The sequence below is a fragment of the Molossus molossus genome, unplaced genomic scaffold, assembly GCF_014108415.1.
Source record: "Molossus molossus isolate mMolMol1 unplaced genomic scaffold, mMolMol1.p scaffold_m16_p_1, whole genome shotgun sequence".
Lineage (NCBI taxonomy): Eukaryota > Metazoa > Chordata > Mammalia > Chiroptera > Molossidae > Molossus > Molossus molossus.
This window is the reverse complement of record NW_023425344.1, coordinates 183617312-183640076: the sequence shown is the minus strand read 5'-3', so window position 1 is coordinate 183640076 and position 22765 is coordinate 183617312. Positions and strand designations below refer to the sequence as shown.

Here is a 22765-nt window from a genome sequence, read left to right as displayed (position 1 = left end):
TCACCACTCCGATGGCCCTTAAGGTAGCAGGTCACCATTTTTTAATTCATCACTCCCAGGAAAAGAAGGCTCACCCCGACCAGATACCAGAAAAATGGACCCCTCAATGGACAGACGACCCTTTGAAGATAAAATTACTCCAATCCTTATCCTGCTACTTGGGACCTCTGTTTCTATGACTCAGGGAAATCCCCACCAGCCAACTCAGTATTTGTGGAACCTTAGTCGGACCCATGATGGGCACATTATTGCTACTAGCACATCCTATGGAACCCTGAGCTTATATTTTGACCTTTATAGCATGTTTGGAAAATCTCTGTCAACAAACCATAACTACGAACTTTCCAGCCAGCTCCTATTCAGACATAAATGGAGATATCTATGGATATAAAAACCTGAAATTTGGGGAACGACTCTGGTGTATTCAACACTATATCTGCCCTGATGCGGGGAGATCTGACTGTGGGACTCCAACTAACTTCTACTGCGCAGCTTGGAGCTATATGACCATAGTACCTTGGCATAGAAATAATGATCCCAACATTTGATTTCACCATCTGATTATACTCCGACCTGAGAACTGCTCCAAGACAGAGAACTAAGAAAATCAGGAAGCAAGTAGTTTTGAGGGTTTATATAATTAGTCTCTGTGGTTAATGATCCTCTTATCAGTAATAGCAGGACCTCTTCTATTTTTGTTCTTAGGGATACTTTTTGGCCCCATAATTATTAACTGGTTGGCTAAATATATCAGAGAAAGAATCCAGACAGTTAAACTTATGGTCCTAAGCACCCATTACCAGACAATGCAAAATTCAGATGAGGAAACAATGATTTGATTCCCCTGAAAACCAATGAGGAATGTACTGGCCTGCTCTTGTGACCTCATCCTGATTAAATAAGCAAAAGGCCAACTATGAAGCTTTCAGAGGCAAACTGAGGAAGTACCAGGTGGCCTGGTACTCCTCTAAATGAATTTGTCTTCTAAGTGGATTTGTTAGTTTTTATTTATTTTACATATTTATTTATTTTTGTTCAGATAGAGTGGGAGGGAGAGAGAGAGAGAAACATCGACGTGAAAGGGACACATCAAGTGGTTGCCACCCGCACAACCCAACCAGTGCTGGGGACAAACTGCAACTGAGGTACATGCCCTTAGCGGGAACCGAACCCGGGTCTCTTTGGAAAACAGGCCAATGCTCTAACCACTAAGCAAAACTGGCCAGAGCGAATTTGTTAGTTTTTAGAACTTAGAAAATAGAATGAATAACAGGATAGATGTATGGTGACCCAGTTCACCCAGTTCCCTTCTGCCTCCGCTCCCTCCCACCTCCTCCGTTCCCTCACGCTTATCGCTTATCGCTAACTGCCTGCTTCTGTACTTGCTTGCTTGCTCTGCCCCAAGGCCAACAAGGCCAGTTGCAGAAGTTTGTAACAAGCCCCCTATAAAATAAAAAAGTAGCTGAAAGTCTAGGCTGATCTCTGAGAATTCAGGATCAGTCGCTGGCCGGCTTTGCTCTCTATTTGGCTTTAATTTGTCTCTGATTATCTCTCGGTTCTCTTGCACCACAACAGTTTAGACAAATCAGTGGGCAGCAGTATTAAAAAAAAGAATTTCTAAATAGAGATTGGAAGCATACCAGCAAAAAGATGACACAAATTGTAGGTGTGAGATAATTAAATGTTGGCACAAAATTTGATAAAAGAAGCAAAACTGATGCATGTTCACATCATGGACACAGATGTGTATGTATATATATATTTTTTTTGTTGTTGTTGTTGTTAATGGATTTCTTTATCCTTGGAAGTGAGATCAGTTCATTCCAACTCTCTCTTCCCAGAAAAGCCCGAGTCTTTCCCATTATCCCAAGGATTTCTTTTTCTAACAAGAGAATTTGAAGAATTCTGAATTTTCACATATAATCTGAACCTTCTTTCCTTCACGTATCCCCATCCACCTTGGGTTGTTACTTTTTCTAATGTTAGGACTAGGATTTCACTGGAGACTTCTTACCAATCTGTTTAGAGCCCCAGTCTGCTCTCATCACCATACTTCTGACACCACCAGCTAGCACAGTCTGCGCTGGCTCTGAGATTTCCTAGGAGTCAGCATTATGTCCTCTCTTTTCTTCTCATGCCATATTCAGTCCAATAGTAAGTTCTGTCAGCTCCACTTTTAAAATGTATTTTGAGCCTATTCAGAATATATAGACAGATAACTTCCACAAATACCACTGGCCTGGCACTACTGCAATAACTTTTTTTTTTTAATCCTCATCTAAGGATATTTTTCTATTTATCTTCAGACAGAATGGGAGGGAGAGAGAGAGAAACACTGACATGAGAGGTACACACTAACTGGTTGCCTCCCGCACGAACCCAACCAAGGCCAGCAACAAACAGCAACCGAGGTATGTGCCCCTGGCCAGAATCGAACCTATGAATCATTGGTCTGCGGACCAATGTTCTACCACTGAGCCAAACCAGCCAAGGCTGCAATAACATTTTAACTGTTCTGTTTCCACTCTTGCCCATCTACAACCTATTCTGCCTATAACATGAATGAGCTTATCCAGTTCTCCTACTCAACACACTCTTATGCTTTTCATCACCCAAGAGAAAATCCAGACTCCTGCATGATGTTCCCACCTCTTTGACCGCATCTGCTACCATATTGCCCTCATTTACTTTGGTCAAACCACCTTTACCTTTTGGCTGTTCCCTGAATATATCAAATTCATTCATACTTCAGGGTCTTTACACATTCTTTCCTTGTCCCCCAACACTCTTTCCCCATGTGGTTCACTCCTTTACATTATTTGGGCCTTTGTTCATGCATGTTCAGTAAAATGTTAATGCTAGAATCTAAGTAGGTATAGGAGCATTACTGTAAAATTCTTTAAAATTTCTTGTATGTTTGGAAATTTTCACAATAAAATGTAAAGAGGGGTTTTCTCTGGTCATTCTCTCTAAAATAGCATGTTCATCCATCCATCACTTTGGGACTATTATTCTGCTTCATATTTTCTTATGAATAATTGTTTATTGAATGTACTTTGTTTTCTTCACAATGGTTATTACTATGTGAAATTATTTACTTGTTCATTGTTTATCTCCACTAGAATGTAATCTCTGGGAGGGCAGGGACTTTATCTGTTTTGTTTCCTCATGTATCTTCAAAATTTGGAACTGTTCTTAGGTGTTCAAGTAACTATTTGTTAAATAAATAAGTGAACTTCAAAGTTCCAATTTAAACCTTGGCACCAACTAATTCTACCATGCCTCATATTTCTGTTATCCTTGGCCAACACCCAGAATGTAGACCTCTCCAATAATTTATCCTCTACCATGCTCTTGTCCTCATTATTGTGTTCTTTTTTTAAATTTATTTTTTATTTTTTTATCCTCATTTGAGGACTTTTTTTTTTTTTTCCTTTTGCATTTATCTTCAGATAATAGGGGAAAGAGAGAGGGAGAGAGAGAAAGAGAGAAACATTGATGTGAGAGTGGTTGCCACCCACACGACCCCAACTGGGGCTGGGGACAAACTGCAACCTAGGTATGTGCCCTTAGCAGGAACCAAACTTGGGACTCTCTGGTCTGCTGGTCGATGCTCTAACTGCTGAGCCAACTAGCCAGGGCCATTATGTCTTTTTTACTTCTTCTGCCTTCACCCATCCTCCTACTGTCCCTACCCAAACCTTTCCACTCTGCCCTTTGGAACTAACTCCCTTCCTAATTAACTCTCCTGCATCCTCAATTTACAGAATTCTCTCATCACCTCCTTATTCTTAACAGAAACCTGGCTGGTTCTTTCTCCAAAGTACAGATTCCAAAAGTTCAAAAGACTATTTATTTTCTAAATTCAGATGCCAGTGATCCAATAGGTACCACTGCCACTCCCAGCCCCCTACTCTACTCCTCACCCTTATATTAAAAATCACTTTTCATTTGAAGCTCTTGCCATTCAATTTCATATTACCCTCTATCTCTGTTTGGTGCTATCATATACAAACTTCCTGTTATGCTCCATGCACTTTGGGTTAACTTGACTCCTCTACCCCAACTCCAGTCTATCATTCCAAACGATTTCACTATCTTTAGATATGTAGCCACTATTCCATTTTTGCAGGTCTTGACTTCACTGTTAGTGACTTTTGACTCCATTTCAGCTGTCCATGTCAATGACTATATTCTGGACCTTGTAGTAATCAGAAACTATTCATTCTCTAAACTTTTTTTTTTTTTAAGAACCTTCATTTCACTTTTTATTTTTTTAATCCTAACCCAAGGATATTTTTTTTCCTTATATTTATAGATAGAGGGGAGGGAGGGGGAGAGAGAGAGAGAGAGAGAGAGAGAAACATCAATGAGAGAGACACATCTATTGGTTGCCTCCCACATGACCCTGACCAGGGCTGGGGACCGAACTGCAACCAAGATTCGTGCCCTTGACCAGAATCAAACCCGAGACTCTTTGGCCTCGGGCCAGTGCTCTAACTGCTGAGCCAAACCAGCCAGCCATTCTCTAAAATCTTAAGCTTAGATGATATCCCATTGTCATATTTTTTAGCTTTCTCACTCTCATTTCCTCCTACAACAGTTGCTTCACTTCACTCATCTAGCCCCTGATTTCTTCTTATTATCCCAAGCGATCTACTTCCTGGCTTAAAATTCTTTCCTAAACAGTTTAGCATTGGAAGCTTTGTTGTCAATTACCTCAACACTTTTATTTTATTTTCTGCAGCACCTTCCAAGCAACTCTCCAACTCTGGCTCTATCCAGCTATTCAAATTCACATCCTAATTCTGACCACTGAAGGAAGAAAATCACAAAATTATACATCTAGATACTACAACAGGTTCACTATTTTTACTTTATGCTTGACCAACAGCACTGCCCAGAATTCCTATATTTCCCAAATCAGATCATCTCCAGTTCTTCACAACAGCAATTTCAAACCTTCAACTCCCTCTTCAAACCTTTATTCCACTATTTCTCCCTCGCCCTCTTTATTTTTATTTTTAGAATCCTGCTGTGTTTTATTAAGTCAAACAATAGATTGGCAAAATTATAAAACAGTGCCACTAAATTTTTTGTTTTGAAAAATATAGATCTCTTTTCATAGTTATACATTATTTATGTTCACATATAATAGGTTCATTGTTTTTCTTTTTCTAAATTTTTGTTTATTTTATAGCAACTGTCATAATTAGAAAAGTAACACATTTAAAAACCTCGTCAGGGCCAAAGGATGTCAAAGTATTTACAAACACATGAGAGGGGGTGCAATATATGAGGGTCTGGGATGGGGAGGGGGGGCTGGATCCCACCCAGGCCCTGAACCAGGCTATCAGCCACAGCATGGGACTTAGGAAGCATGAATAAATATTTTTAAATTTTCCTGGTTTTAATTTCTAATGCAATAAATACTGACAGCTATACCCCACATAATCAAAAGCCCTTGGGGGTTCTCAATGAGTTTTAGAGTGTTATGGGATCCTGAGACCAACATTTGAGAAGTGCTGTTCTAGACTGTACACTCTGTGAGAGCACAGGTTACATCTGTTTTGATTACTACTTTATCCTACCTGGCAAATACTTGAAAATTGTCTGGCAATATTTGTTAAAAAAGTGATTGACTGAATGACTGTATGACTGAATGAATGACACTCAAAATGGACCTTGTCAGGCATTCCAGACAGAGGGAACAGTCTAATAAAAAGGTCCAGAAACGAGAAAGTAAGAATTTTAGGAAGGAGTGCTCACTTGCTCTTTAGATCTCACTCACTCACTCTCCCCTACTTCCACCAATTATCTCTTCTTATAGCATTGATTTATACCTTTCTATAGGCTGCTTCCCTTCATTATGTTTTTTAACTTCATTTTTATTGTTGACACTATTACAGATGTCCCATTGCCCCCCTTTGTCACCTCCACCCAGCCCCCGAATCCCCTTCCCTTTGGTTATCACCACACTGTTGTCTGTGTCTATAGGTTATGTGTGTATGTTCTTTGACTAATCCCCTTCATCTTCTTTTATTCAGTCCTCCCCACCCCTTCCCTCTGACAGCTGTCAGTCTATTTCATGTATCCATGCCTTTCTATTTTATTTGTCACTTTATTTTGTTCATTAGATTCCACATATAAGTGAGAGCATATGGTATTTGTCTTTCTCTGACTGGATTATTTTACTTAGCATAATAATCTGCGGGTTCATCCATGCTGTTAAAAAAAATAAGAGTTCCTTCTTTTTTACGGCCATATAATATTCCATTGTGTAAGTGTACCACAGCTTTTTTATCCACTCATCTATTAATGGGTACTTGGGCTGTTTCCAGATGTTGACTATTAAAATTTTTTTTTAATCCTCACCTGAGGATATTTTTCTCTTTATTTTCAGATAGAGTCAGGGTGGCGGGGGGTGGGGTGGAGAAAGGGAGAGAGAAAAACATCGACGTGAGAGGGACACATCAACTGGTTGCCTCCTGCATGACCCCTACCAGGACCGGGGATGAACCGCAAATGAGGTACATGCCCTGGGCCAGAATCGAATCCGCAACTCATTGGTCCACAGGCTGACGCTCCACTGCTGAGCCAAACTGGCCAGGTGATGTTGACTATTATAAACAATGCTGTTATGAACATAGGAGTGCATATATTCTTTCTGATTGGTGTTTTGGGATTCTTAGGGTATATTCCCAGAAGTGGGATTGCTGGGTCATAAGGCAGTTTTTTTGAGGAAATGCCATACTGTTTTCCACAGTGGCTGCACCAGTCTGCATTCCTACCACCAGAGCACTAGGGCTCCCTCTTCTCCACATCCTCATCAGCTCTTATTTGTTGACTTATTGATGGTAGCCATTCTGGTGGGTGTGAGGTGATATCTCATTGTGGTTTTAATTTGCATCTATCTGATGATTAGTGACATTGAACATTTTTTCATGTCTATTGATCATCTGTATATCTTCTTTGGAGAAGTATCTATTCAGGTCCTTTGCTCATTTTTTGACTGAATTATTTGTCTTCCTGGTGTTGAGTTGTATAAGTTCTTTATATGTTTTGGAAATTAAACCATTATCAGATGTATCATTGGCAAATATATTTTCCCATATAGTGGGTTTCTGTTTCATTTTGTTGATGGTTTCTTTTGCTGTGCAGAAACTTTTTAGTTTGATGTAATGCCATTTGTTTATTTTTTCTTTGTTTCCCTAGCCCTAGGAGATATATTGGCAAAAATATTGCTTAGAAGAGATGTCTACGATTTTACTGCCTATGTTTCCATCTAGGATTTTTATGATTTCGCAACTTACATTTAAACCTTTTATCCATTTTAAGTTTATTTTTGTGTATGGTATATGTTGGCGGTCTAGTTTCATTTTTTTGCATGTACCTGTCCAATTTTCCCAACACTATTTATTGAAGAGATTATCTTTACTCCATTGTATGCTCTTGACTCCTTTGTCAAATACTAATTGACTATAAAGGTGTGGGTTGAGTTCTGGGTTCTCTCTTCTGTTCTACTGATCTATATGCCTGTTCTCATGCCAGTGCCTGCCCGTTTTGATGACAATGGCCTTATAGTATAGTTTTATAATCAGGTATCACAATACCTCCAACTTTGTTCTTCTTTCTCAAGATTGCTAAGGGTATTTGGGGTTCTTTTTTAGTTACATATGAGTTTTTGGATTTTTTTTCTAGATCTATGAATTATACCATTGATATTTTAATAGGAATTGTGTTGAATCTATAAATTGCTTTGAGTAGTATGGACATTTTAATGATGTTAATTCATTCAATCCATGAACATGGTATAGTACTCTTTTACTCTGTTCCCCATACTCACATCTTCCCTATTTAGCAAAACTTCTCAAATTAGTGACCTGTTCACTTCAGTACTGCCTCATTCCAAATCACTCCTGAACCTTCACAATATAACTTCTACCTGTTCCACCTTTTTGGAATTGCCCTTACCGAAGTCACCAATTATTTTATAATCGTTTTCTAAATTAATCTTCACATTTGATGTGAATGACCACTCTCTTCTCCTTGACAGTCTCTTTCCTTAGATTCCATGTCTATTTCATTTCTTGGCATTCACTTGCCAGAATTCCTCAATCTCTTTGGGGAGCTTTATTGCCCTTTATTTGTTGTTATTTTCTGTAAGGTGCTCCTTCCTTGACTGTATGTTCTCCCTTTCCTTGGGTAATCTCATTTACATCAATAGCTTCAGCTCTCTGACTCTATACTGATTATTCCAGTCCTGGCCTCACTTAAGCTTCAGGTGTAATAGTGCCTATTTGAATATATTCACTTTGTTATCCTGTAGGACCTTCTACATAACATGGCCACAATTTAATTCATCAACCCCCTCCAAAATCTGCATCTCCTATATTTCCATCCCTGACATCACCTTTCTTTATCCCTTACCACTAATTACTGTCCAGTACATCTCAGCTCCTGAAATTCTTCTCTAGAATCTATTCTTTATTTTCCAGTCACTTCCATGCCTTTAGTTTAGATCTTAATAATTTTTCACCTAGGTGGCTACTGCAGACTCTAAGTTTGTCTTCTAGTCTCTTGGGAACAGAAACTATGTCATTATTTCTATGTGCTTGGAACCCAACTTAGTGCTTAGCATGTAGTAGGTCCTCTATAAGAGTGTGTTGAATGAATGAGTAAACATTGGTGATATTGTATTGATACACACAAAACTAAAGTAAATATGTTAAAATATTTTAAGCTGGAATTGATAGAACTATAACCAGCAGGCCAAATATGGCCTGCTCCTTGTTTTATAAGAGAACAGTATTGAAAGGGGAGGGAAAGAGGAACATTATAGTGGAGAAACCTGACAACTGAGGTACATACCCTTGACCGCCATGGAACCCGCGACTCTTTAGTCTTTGGGCCAATGCTCTGACTGATGAGCCAAACCAGTCAGGGCTTTAAGGATTTTTAAAAAATGTTTTTTATTGATTGATTTTAGAGACAGAAGGGAAGGGAGAAAGAGAGAGAGAGAGAGAGAGACATCTATTTGCTGTTGCTCCATTATTTATGCACTCATTGGTTGATTCTTGTATGTGCCCTGACAGGGAATCAAACCCACAATCTTGGAGTATCAAGATGGTAGCTCTAACCAACCAAGCTACCTGGCCAGGGCCAATAATAATATATTAATATTGGTTCACTAATTGTAAAAATGTATCACACTAAATATAAAATGACATTAATAATAGGAGAAACTGAGGATGCGATATATAAGAACTTCATGTTCTTAATTTTTAATAAGAAGAACTATCTTCTTAATTTTTCTATAAATCTAAAAGTGCTCTAAAAAATAAAGTTTGTGCACAGTATGTATGGCTCAGTGACTGAGCATTGACCCATGCACCAAGAAGTCACCGGCTCCATTCTCAGTCAGGTCACATGCCCAGGTTGTGGGCCCAATCCCTAGTGAGGGGCATGCAGGAGGCAGCCAATCGATGTTTCTCTCTTGCATCAATATTTCTATCTCTCTCTCCCTTTTACTCTCTCTTAAAGAAATCAATAAAAACATATTTTTTTAAATAAATAAAGTTTGTTAAAAAGAAAAATAACTAGCCTTGCAAACCAACAGGAAACATACAACCCGTAGTCAAAAGAAAAATCTGGCAATAAAAACATGTGCAGAAATAACAGTGATGGAATTAGCAAAGACATTAAAACAAAGATAATATATATCCTCCATTTGCTTGAGAATATAAAGGAAAACCTGAATATGGTGAGGAGAGAAATGATTTTTAGATAGAGTGGAAGGGAGGGAGGGAGGGAGAGAGAAACATCGATGTGAGAGGAACATTGGTTGGTTGCCTCCTGCACGACCCTGACCTGGGCTGGGAATTGAACCTGCAACCCAGGTATATGCCCTTGACCAGAAATAGAACCTGAGACCCTTTGGTCCTCAGGCCAGTGCTCTATCTGCTGAGCCAAACCAACCAGGGCAAAAGGCTGTTATTTGAAGATAGATAGTATGAGATAAGTTGAAGATGCATATTGTGAAATTCTAAAGCAACCAAAAATATTTTAAATAAAATAAAAAAGTACAGATTATAAACCATTAGTGAAGATGAAAGGGAAAACTGGAAGGCAGTCAATCCAAAAGAAGGTAGCTATAGAGGAAAAAAAGGAACAAAGCAGATGGTATGAATATAAACTATCATATCGACTATCATTAATATCAATGATTAATACACTTCAATTAAAAAACAGAGATTGTCAAATTGGATTAAAAATAAGTCTTAACTACATGCTAGCTACATAAAACACAAGATAAGAAAACAAAAATAAGTTAAAAATAAAATGATGAGAAAAGATATACATACTAGACAAAATAGAATTCAGAAAAAGGAATATTAGCAGGGATGCAGAGGAATATTTCGTAATTTTAATGAGACTGATTCATCAAGAGTTTATAACAATCCTAAATGAGTATTTACCTAATAACAGCGCTTCAAAATACGTGAAGGAAAACGAATGAATTGAAAGAAGGAATCACATTACTTAATTTGAAGATTTACCATCAAGCTGCAGTAATAAAGACTTGTGTTTTTGGTATAAGAATAGACAGTACAGATGGATGAAACAAAATTGAAAGGCTGTAGTAGACTTACAGTTGATTTTTGACACAGGTGCCAAAGTATTTCAGTAATATAAGAGTAGTCTTTTATTATTTATTTATTTATTTATTTATTTATTTATTTTTATCCTCACCGAAGGACATTTTTTGTTCAGATAGAGCGGGAGGGAGAGAGAGGAAGAGAGAGAGAGAGAGAGAAACATCAATGTGAAAGGGACACATCGAGTGGCTGCCACCTGCACGAAGCAACCAGGGCCGGGGGCAAACTGCAACCGAGGTACGTGCCCTTAGCGGGAACCGAACCCAGCTCTCTCTGGACCACAGGCCGATGCTCTAACCGCTGAGCCAAACTGGCCAGGGCAAGAGCAGTCTTTTAAACAAATAATGTAGGAACAATTGGATATTCATGTAGAAAAAAAAATAACCTTACTTTACACTATGTACAAGAATTAACTCTAAGTGGATTGTAGACTTAAAATAAGAGCTAAAATGATAAAACTTCTGCAGCAAACTATGGGAAAAAAATCTGTAGCCTTGGATTAGGGAAGGATTTTTTAGGACACGAAGAGAATAAGACATTTTAAAAATTGGTAAGTTGGATTTCATAAAAATTTAAAACTTTTGTTCTTTTTAAAAATATTTTTGTATTGATATTTTAGAGAAAGAGGAAGGGAGAGAGAGAGAGAAATATCGATGTGAGAGAAAAACATGGATTGGCTGCCTCCTGCACGCCCCCTACTGGGGATTGAGCCTGCAAGTGGGCATGTGCCCTAATGGGAAATTGCCCTAACTGGGAATGGAACCAGGACCTCTCAGTCCCGGGGAGGACACTCAATCTACTGAGCCACATCGGCCAGGCAAAAAACTTTTGTTCTTTGACAGAACTTGTTAAGAAAATAAAATGTCAAGCTACAGAAAGCAAATATTTGAAAAATATATGTCTGATAAAGAGATTGTGTTCTTTAAAACTCTAATAAAAATATGAACAAAAGCCCTGGCCAGTTTGGCTCAGCGGTTAGAGCGTCGGCCTGTGGTCTGGAGAGACCCGGGTTCGGTTCCCGCTAAGGGCACGTACCTCGGTTGCAGTTTGTCCCTGGCCCTGGTTGGTTGTGTGGGTGGCAGCCACTCGATGTGTCCCTTCACGTCGATGTTTCTCTCTCTCTCTCCCTCCCACTCTACCTGTACAAAAAATGGAAAAATATCCTCGGGTGAGGATAAAAATATATATATATATGAACAAAAGGTTGAACATAATTAAAAATATATGAATGGCAAAGAAGCACGTAAAAAGATGCTCAGCATTAGTCATTAGGAAATGCAAATTTAAAACCTCAGTGTGATATTACTGTACATCTAATGGTTAAAATTTTAACCATTTAATATCATGTTTTAATTTAATTAATATCATGTTTAATTTTAATTAATATCATGTTTAATTTAATATCATGTTTTGGCAAGGATGTGGAGAAACTGGGGGATTCTTATCCATTGCAGATGGGAATGTAAAATGGTATCACTACTGTAGAAAAAAATGTGATAGTTTCTTATAAAGTTAAGCATACACACTGCAGCGATCCCACCTCTGGGTGTTTGCCCCAAAGAAGTTAAAACACAAAGATTTGTAAACAGGTGTTTAGGCAAGCTTATTCATAATAGCCATAAACTATTAAGTACCCAAATGAATAAGCAAATTGTGATGTAGCCGCTGCTTCTTCTTCTTCTTCTTCTTCTTCTTCTTCTTCTTCTTCTTCTTCTTCTTCTTCTTCTTCTTCTTGGTACGTGCCCCTAGCAGGAACCGAACCCAGGACTCTCTGTTCCGCAGGCCAACACTCTAACTGCTGAGCCAAACCAGCCAGGGCAGTGTGATGTATCCTTAAAACATGATTATTAATACATTCAACAACATAGGTGAATCTCAGGAAATATTGTGCTACATGAAAAAAGTCAGACACGAAAGACTATAGAGTATATGATTCCACTTATATGAGATTTTAGAAAAGACACAAGTGGAATAGAGCAGATTTAGTGAATGTCAGGTGCTGGGATAGAAGGGAGGGATTGACTCCAAAGGGATATGCAGGTACTTTTTAGGATGATAGAAATTTTTTATTTCTTGATTTTGGAGATGTTTACATAAGTATATACATTTGTCAAAACTCATCAAATTGTACACTTTAAAATGGTGAGTTTAGCCTGACCTTGTGGCTCAGTGGTTGAGCATCAACCTATGTACCAAGAGGTTGCCAGTTGCACATGCCCAGGTTGTGGGCCAAATCCTCAGTGGGGGGCATGCAGGAGGTGGCCAATCCATGTTCTCTCTTGTCTATATTTTTATCTATCTCTTCCTCTCCCTTCCTCTCTCTTTCAAATCAAGAAGGAAAAAAATTAAAATAAATAAATAAAATGGTAAGTTTATATCTATGAGGTTTTTTGTTTCTTAATCGCTTTTTCATCTAGTTCCCCAACACCCTCCCCTCTGACAGCTGTCAATCTGTTCTCTGTATCTATGAATCTGTTTCTATTTTGTTGGTTTATTTTTTTTCATTAGATTCCACATATAAATGAGATCATGTGATATTTATCTTTCTCTGCCTGGCTTATTTCACTTAGCATTATACTCTTCAGGTCCATCCATGCTGTTGCAAAGGTAAGGTTTCCTTCCTTTTTACAGCGAGTAGTATTCCATAATGTAAATGTAGCATAGCTTTTGTATCCATTCATCTATTGATGGGCATAAATACAGATATAGTGATTACCAGAGGGAAATGGGGGTGGGGGAAGGTAGAAGACAGTAAAGGGGGGATAAATGGTGACAGAAGGAGATTTGACTTTGAGTGGTGAGCACAATATAATATATTATAGAATTGTACACTTGAAACTTGTATAATTTTATTAACCAATGTCACCGCAATAAATTCAATAAAATGTTTTTTAATGATGAGTTTATTCTATGTTAATTATATCTCAGTAAAGCTGATTTTTATGTGAGATACCTGGAAAAAAATTTCTAACAGGGATAGAGTTGTGACTTCCATTAAGTCAGTAACTACTAGTAATAATGAGTCTATATGAATTCTATAAAAAAACTTTATTTAGAACTTTTTAGTTCTATAAAGATTTGTATTTAGAACTTTATGTTCTTGAAATGCTATTTGTGTTCTTTTGTCCTGCTCAATTCTTTGGTATCTGCAGGATGACAAAAACTTAGTGTTCATGTTAGGCACACCTATTGGAATTAGTGGTTTTCTTTTGAAGCACTGAAGCTCTCTAAACAATCTCCTAAGATATTATACTCTATATTATGAACATCAAACAAAATAGGATTTATAAAGACCCTATGACTTAAAGAGTATGTACAATAAATTCCTCCTTCAGGACAGAAAATTTCCAGGGATTTATATAACTGATTTAACAAAACAGGATAAAATATTTGTTTGTCACATTTGATAAAACAATTAAGCAAAATCATAGGCTGAGAGGTAATTCTGACATTTGACTCTATTTACTAGTAAAAAACATAAATTTTTAGGTCATGATACCAGAAGAAATTCAGTCATACCAACTAGCCTTCTTTTGCTAAACTCTACCCTTCCCCCTGTCTCAGACTCTAAATTACTCATTAGGACTACAGAAGAGGGCTCACAGATGAAACATACATTAGGAGCCCAGGAACCAATAGCTATTACCCACTGATACCTGGAGAGAGAATAGACTGCATTTCCCTCCACATCATGTACTGGATGGGACCGTTGTACAGGCCTGGGTTCAGCTTTCTGGAAATAAGTTCTCTGGGTGTCAGCACCCTTATTCCTTGCTCCAAGCTGCAAGGGACATAAATCATTCTTAGACATCCTCCAGGACTGAAGATAGGGTACTAATACCATAAGGAAACACCACTTACCTCTGCAAGAAAGGTGTGATGTCCTAGAAGAGGAAAGGAGAAACAGAAAAGTTAGATGCTTGTTTAACAACTGCAGAAATTTCTTTGGTGATACCGGCCACTCTCAGAATTTGGTTGTCAATACTGGGCTCCTGTGCACATGATCCCCATTCCATCACCACCTCTCATTCTCCATATGTCTTTTCTGATCTGTATCCCTCATCTAACCCAAGATAAAACTGGCCTTATATTGCTCTGATTTTCTAGTTCTCTTTTACATGGAACAAAAGAGAAGGTAAGGTTAAGCTATATGTACCTGTCTGCCACATAGTCTCAGGAGAAAAACAAAGGTATTTCCACCCCAAGCCCACTTTTTCTTACTCTGGCTAAGCTGCAGAGTGCTGAGGTGCTAACCAATGCCACTTTAGAAGTGAACCTTCGGTTAGCAAAGATTGGCAAATAGCTTTTCAAACAGGTCAATTTATGACTGCTGAGAGCCAAAGATGCAGCTTAGGTTGCAACATTTTTTGAGCGATAAAACGTCAAAGTTCTTTATGGAGAAATATTAATATATACTGTTATTAATGGCATTTTATTATGTTCTTTTCTAGGAAGGTGAAAGTAAAGCTTTTTATTGAGTGTAAGGCAAAAGTAGCCTCCTGCTTTTCTCCCAGAGAATCTTTTTTTAATTGTTGATAGTATTGCAGTATTTCTACACCCTCCTTTGCCCCCCTCAACCCAGCCCCCAGCAGGGCTTTTTCCCTCTCCTTGTGAGGAAAAGCTTCTTCTACATCCTTTCTGACCCTCTTTCCCCATAGTCATGTTGATATGGAGTCTTACTTTGAGAAACTCGAAGGAGTTTTGTTCTTCCACCCGCGTCTGGATGCTCTTCAACATCTCGTTGACTAGGAGACACTGTTCCTGAAGCTGGTTCAGATTCATCTTCATCTCCTCATTCAAGGCTTTCCCCTCTTCCTGGAGCTCATTTAAAATGTTCTTTTCTTTGTCTTGCAGAAACTGATACAGCTTTAGAAACTCCAAGGAGATGTGTTGTTGCAGATATCGCTTGTTTTCCTGGAAATCTCCATGATCACTACCATGGTAATTACTGAGACTAGCACTTGGGGATGGGGGCCCACACCACCAATACTCACACAACTTGGAAAACACCATAACAGGAAAATGTATTTAAATGGCTGCTGAGTATCAACATTCAACAATACTAAAAGGAGCCCTTGTGGCAGACAAGGAGACTTATTCTGTCTTTCTTAGCTAGTTTAACAGTTTAGGATGAAATAGTCCAAAGTGACCTTCACGTTCCTATTGCAGTACTGAGGTGGTAACCAATGCCATATTAAATAAGACTGTGGGGTTAATAAAACATTCTGGAATGAATGGCAATACTTTCCTACCCAGAAGTGTAAGCCAATATCTACCAAGTGATGCTGTTAGACTGGGGCCATTAGGCAGTGGAAAGAAATGTCCTTATCAAGAAATCAGAACATCAGAACTAGGGGGATGCCACTTCTGCTGCCAGGACAATATAAAAGAAGAGATGGAAGCCCCAACCAGTGTGGCTCAAGTTGGTTGGGTGTCCTCCCATGCACCTAAAGGTTGCTGGTTAGATTCCCAGTAAGGGCACATGCTGGGGTTGCAGGGTCAATCACTGGTGGGGGTGGGGGTGTGCAGGAGGCAGCCAATCAATGTTCTGCTCTCACAGTGATGTTTCTCTCTCTCTCTCTCTCTCTCTCTCTCTCTCTCTCTCTCTCCCCCCGCCTCTGCCTCTCTCTCTCTCTCTCTTTCTCCCCTTCTTCTCTTTCTCTAAAAAGTCAATTAAAATATTTTTTAAAAAGATGGGAAATGTTTGAAGCACTGAAATTGATAACTGATACACACTTGCAGTTCTTAGGTGACCTCAACATCCTCATGGGTGAGCCATCTGATATCCTGGCTTCTTGGTTCCTTATTCTCATTTCTAGTGATTTCCACCTGTATTTACTCATTCTCTTAGTTAGTCTGAGGATTTTATCATCCCCAGCAATTTCACCATCTCCAAAATTAACTTTTTATACTCACTTTCTCAGGTACCCCTATTGTAATTATTAGGTCTCATTGAAACCTGTATATTGACCCCTTCATTTCCTTTTTTTTTTTTTTTTTTTGGTACATGCCCCTAGCAGGAACTGAACCTGGGACTCTCTGGTCCGCAGGCCGATGCTCCAACCACTGAGCCAAATTGGCCAGGGCGACCCCTTCATTTCTGTTCCTTCAGCTTCTTCTGTCTTTATGTCCTCTCTTATCCAGCATGGATTCTGTGGTCCATCATTATAATTACACTCTTGAAGAAGTCTTAACTCTCTCTTTCCTCTAGCTCACACTTTTCCAGTTTTCCTTTTACCTATCTCATCACTATATGTGTCTTATTTGTTGGTTCTGTCTTGAGCTCTTTTCCCTTCTCATTCTACACTCTCTTTCTAGGTACTATCCTCTCCTTCCACAGCTTTAAATGCCATCAATATGCTAACTTCTTATTTCTAGCCTAATCCAGTTTCTAAGCTCCAGATTCCTGCATCCAATTGACATCTACACTCACCCTTAACATCTAATGAATCACCCAATCCAGATTATTTTTTATCTCCAAAGCGTATGCTGAAGCTATTTATTTCTTTTCATCTCTACTGACTCTCTAGACCAAGCCACCTTCATCATTCTCTGGGTTCACTGCAGTAGCCTTCTAACCATTATCCTTGTCACTGTCTTTCTTAATTCATTCTCCGCACAACCGCCAGACTGAAATTTGCAAAATGAGATAATGCCATATCTTGTTTAAACTTTTTAATGACTTCTCATTATTCTTAGGATGAAGTTCAAAATTTCTAACATTATCTACAAGGGTCTAAATGTTTGGGCCCATATCTGCCTCTTCAGTCTCATCTTGCCTACCAGAATCCAGTTTTATTGGCTTTCTCTCTGTTTAATATAGCAACTGACTTCCTCTCTCAGGACTTTTCCATATGCTCTTTACTCTTTATAGAACATTCTTTAGAACACTTCCTTCATATTCCCCTCACCCTGTTCACTTAGATATGTTACTTATCCTTCAATTCTCAATTATTAATAAGTGACTTCAGAGAACAGCCCTCCCCAAGTCTAGATTAGGTTCTCCATTTGTATGCTCTCATAGCACCCTGTATTTTTATTTATAGTAATTAACACAGTTGTTATTTTATTGTCATTGGTGGGATTATTTAACATCTGTCTCCCAGCCTAGTGAAATATAGTGTCTCGTACAATGCCTGACCCACTCAATAAATATTTTTGAATGAATGAATGAATGTTAACTGTAATAGCTGAACTATGAATAGGAACTCTTACAACAGGAATAAGATTCTTTGGAGATTTCATTATTTCTTTTTTTATCCTCACTCAAGGACATTTTTTTATTTTTATTTTTTGCATTTATCTTCAGATAGAGGGGGAGGGAGGGAGGAAGGGAGGAAGAGCGAGAGAGAAACATCAATGTGAGAGAGACACATCGAGTGGCTGCCACCCACACGACCCCAACCAGGGCCAGGGACAAACTGCAACCGAGGTACGTGCCCTTAGTGGGAACCAAACTTGGGACTCTATGGTCCATGGGCCGATGCTCTAAGCACTGAGAAAACCAGCCAGGGCTGGAGATGTCATTATTTCTATCTATCCTTCTTTCTTCTCTCATTGTACATATTATTTCTTCCAGATGTAAAATGCCAGAGAATACTCTCCTCCATAGAATAATTAATAAAGAAATAGAACTCCTGCCCTGGCCAGTTTGGCTCAGCGGTTAGAGCGTCAGCCTGTGGTCCAGAGAGACCTGGGTGCGGTTCTCGCTAAGGGCATGTACCTTGGTTGCAGTTTGTCCTTGGCCCCGGTTGGGGTTGTGCGGGAGAGAGCCACTTGATGTGTCCCTTTCACTTCGATGTTTCTCTCTCTTTCTTCCTCTCTCTCCCTCCCACTCTACCTGAACAAAAATGGAAAAATGTCCTTGGGTGAGGATAAAAAAAAAAAAAAGAAATAGAATTCCCAGTTTAGCTCCCCAACCTAGGGACTGATTTTCCAAGTCTCTAACCATTAACCTTGTCCTGTAAAGTTGAAAGTATAAGCAATAACATTCATTAGGGGGAAACTAAAAAAGATCAAATCAGATGTTAAAAGCCAACAAACTGAAAGATCTTGTAGAGGTAGACTGATTGTAAACCCAAAAAAAAGAAAGGTATTTCAATGGCCATAACTATCTTTAGTGGATTTGCCATAAATAAATTTCTTGCTTTGCCATAAATAAGAGGAAAGACCAAACAAATCACAACCCCACAATAATCACCTAGCAACTGACACATCAAAAGGACCAGCATATTAGGGGAAAGGCCAGTCTGCTTTCTCTGTTGATTAACTATTGGGAACTTACTCTACTGCTATATCCCTTTCCACCCTACTGTGTCCATTTTTTAATTCCATAACCCAGGTGTCAGTTAGTATATTGATAATACATGTATAGGTACCTTTCCACCCATATCACTAAAATTATAAGAAGGGTATATTCTAGTTCTCATAACCCCCTACCCTGCTCCTCACCTTAAAAGTGACAATAGCATCTTTCTGCATGTTCCTCAGGGACTGAAGTTCCTTCATGGCTGTCTCCAGTTGACCCTTAACACTGATAAACTTCTCCTGAGAATACCACATAGAATTAATCCACACTGACTGGGAGATGAAGGGCCATAAGAGACTTCTCTCCCAAAGCCCCCATATGTCAGAAAAAAAGCCAGCTCTTGCTGCAAAAATCTTTCCTTTTCCCTGCATCATAGTTCCTGTCTTTTCTAAGAATTGTGAAGGAAATTATAAGCAGCAGACAAACTTAGGTTTTGTTTTTGTTTTTGTTTTTGACCTTCTTAGTTAACTACAGGGATTTGAGGAAGGTAATGGAACTCTATACATAATTTTCTACTCTAGTTACACTGTTCTAACTATACCTTTACTTACATTGTTCTCACTTAGAACACTTATTTCTTCCTTCTGCCCATCCAAATCCAAATAATTTCCCCATTCAAACTTTTACCATACATTTCTTGAATAATTCAGTTTTTTCTCGTCTTTTCTGAAATTCTAAATATTTATGAATTACTACTGTGATAAAATTTAGCTCTCAATAGTAAACTATCTTATATCACTTTTGTTGTTTTATTTATTTTGATTAAATTTCAGGATTATAACAAGAGTGATATTGTATATGTTCGTATTCTACATGGGGTAGAATATGAGCACAGTCATGGCAAAGTTTAGGTAAGTATTTGATTAATTGAAGTGTATGCCACAGCTCCTCCTTTCCTCTATCAGCACCTCTAAAGAAAGAACATTGCAAGACACATTGTATTTTCTGAACGTTGTGAGCTTTCTAGTAATCATCTGAATAAAGGGGTGGAATTGGAAGAGAGAGAAGAAACATTACAAAATATTTTTTCCCCAGCTTTCCTAAGGGATTGTTCAAGGCCCAGGGCTCACCCACCGTGAAGAAATGGACAGCATCAGGGATCTGCAAGAACTCTTGAGACTGCCCTACAGACAACCGAGCATCTTTGCACTGAAAGCAGATCAGCTTCCCTTCTGGCTTACTGAACAGTTTCAGGTTCTCTCCATGTTCTAGGCACTGTGGATGGCCCTTCAGGAGGGATAGCGCCTTTATCTTCTCTACCAGCTTCTCCAGTACAATGTTGCATACACAGTTGTTATACTGACATATCATCTTACACTCAGGGCAGAATGTCTCCTTTGCTTGCTGCTGCCAAAAGTTTTGAATACAGGCCTGGCAGAAGTTGTGGCCACAGGTTAGCATCAGTGGATCCTGAAACCAATCATTACACAATAGACAGTGTAGATCCTTAGTAATATCTTGTATCTGAACTTCAGAGGGTATCTGGGTGATCAAATCATTTACTTCAATGTAGTTGTCTGGGTCAGTGTTGGAGGAGGATTTGGAAGATACCTTTGAAAAAGAACAGTTAAAATGAATTCTCTTTCTAGCTGTCTACTCCAGGATAGTGGGCTCCATTCCTAAAGAAGCTGAGAATTGGTACAGCCAAAGTAAAAGCACAATAATCTCTTCTTTGTAAGTGATCCAGTAAATTTAGTGTTTTGTAACATCATCATTTATTATTGCTTTTAGCCCTGGCTGGTTTTGCTCAGCGGTTAGAGCGCCAGCCTGCGGACCAGAAAGTCCTGGATTCATTTCCTGCTAAGGGCACGTACCTCAGTTGCAGTTTGTCCCCATCCCCATTTGGGGTCGTGTGGGTGGCAACCGGTTGGTGTGTCTCTCTCATATTGAAGTTTCTCTCTCTCTCTCTTCCTCCCTCCCTCCCTCCTACTCTATCTGAAGATAAATGCAAAAATGTCCTTGGATGAGGAGATATATATACATATATATATATATATATATATATATATATATATATATGATTACTTTCAACACTATTTAAACTTTTATAGAGAACCGAGAGAGAAAAAAGAATATATTTTGTTATACATCCTTCCCTCCACTCACTTTCCCCATGTATCAGTTGAAAGTTTTACCTTCAACTTCGGTTCTCCTAGTTATTACCTTTTTTGTTTTTGTGTTCTAGAAGGCATGTACAAAGAATTGGAAGATTGATCAGATTCCTTAGTCAGTGGCTTAATATCACCCAGGCCTTCCACCCTCTTTTAAAAATTACACAAATAATATATATACAGAAAAATGCAGAATCTTAATTGTTCAGTTCGATGACTTCCAACACTAAACACTAGTTTTGCCTGTTTTTTAATTTCATGTAAATGCAACCATGTAATATGTACTCTTTTGTTGCTGGCTTCTTTTGTCAACCTTACATTTGTGAGATTTATCTATATTGTTCTATCTATACCCATTTTTCTTGGGTATATACCTGGGAATGGGTCATAGGATTGGCATATAGTAGCTATTGCCAAGCTTAGTAGATATTGCCAAACTTTTTCTAAGTGATTGTATCAATTTACACTGCCACCAGGGTTGTCCCATATCTTTGTCAACAGTTAGTATAAGTAAAATCATTTTAGCCATTCTGGTTAAAATGCTATAGTATTTAGATATGCTGTAGTATTGCATTGTGGCTGTAATCTGCATTTGCCTGATGACTGTGAATATCGGGACCATTTTCAGATGTTAATTGTTCATTTGCATTTCCCTATTTGTGAAGTGCCCATACAAAGCACATATTTTATTGTTGATTTGTCTTTTTATTTATTCACTATAGTTCTTCACATATTCTTGATATAAGTTATTAGATACACATTTTCCAAGCATCTATTTCAACTATGTGGATTGCCTTTTCACTTACTTAGTGATATCTTTTAAAGAACAAAAGTTTTAAAATTATTTTTAAACTTTTTTATTTTTAAGCATAACACAAATACAGAAGGCAGCATGGGGGCGGGGAGATACAGCATGTTGAATTGTTAATAGACAAATAGTGATAAAAGGAGATAGAACCTTGCTAACTGCTCCATAAATCTTCCATATACTCCCCGCTACCTAAATGCCCCTCCCCCTATTTCTGAGACAATCACTATCCTTAATTTTGTGTTAATCATTTCTTTCCTACTTACCTGTTTTGATGTTTATATAAACAAAATTAATGTTTTGTGTATTTATGTCTTGCTTTATTTACTCAGCATGCCATTTTTTTTACTTTTGAATACAACAGTCATATTTACGTCATCATGGTAAATAGCATAGTGCAGGGCTAGAAACTGTTAACCAGCTCCCAGGGTAATGTTTATATTAACCTTCTTCTACCATCCACCTTTGCTTCTCAGGTAAAAGTAGAGCTCATTACACATCAGTGACATGAATTATTATTTTTGTATGTGGGAGTGACATGCTATAACTATGCCTTCAGTAGATTTATCAGCATGACTTTATATATATATATATACATATACATGTATATATATATATTTTTTTTTAATCCTCAAGGATTTTTTTTCTATTTATCTTCAGATAGAGTGGGAAGGAGGGAGGGAGAGAGAAACATTGAGGTGAGACAGACACATCAACTGGTTGTCTCCCGAATGACCTGACCAGGGCCAGGGATGAACTGCAACTAAGATACATGCCCTTAGCGGAAACTGAACCCAGGTCTCTCTGGGTTGCAGGCCGATGCTCTAGCCACTGAGCCAAACCGGCCAGTGAATTTTACACTTTAAAACAGTTAATTTTA

General features: G+C 38.4%; 1 protein-coding gene across 3 annotated transcripts in view; it reads right to left on the bottom strand.

Moving 5' to 3' along the window:
• TRIM69 (tripartite motif containing 69) overlaps window positions 1-22765 on the bottom strand; it is a 51468-nt gene that overhangs the window by 8106 nt on the left and 20597 nt on the right. Inside the window, exons 2-7 of one of the 3 annotated variants that reach the window (XM_036267751.1) lie at window positions 20041-20517; window positions 19850-19857; window positions 19110-19191; window positions 15339-15572; window positions 14520-14542; window positions 14315-14439 (exon numbers count right to left, since the gene is read on the bottom strand). In XM_036267751.1, the coding sequence (XP_036123644.1) occupies window positions 14315-14439; window positions 14520-14542; window positions 15339-15572; window positions 19110-19191; window positions 19850-19857; window positions 20041-20517 (949 nt within the window). The remainder of the gene's footprint in view (window positions 1-14314; window positions 14440-14519; window positions 14543-15338; window positions 15573-19109; window positions 19192-19849; window positions 19858-20040; window positions 20518-22765) is intronic. The other 2 variants (XM_036267761.1, XM_036267771.1) reach the window with 2 other exon arrangements.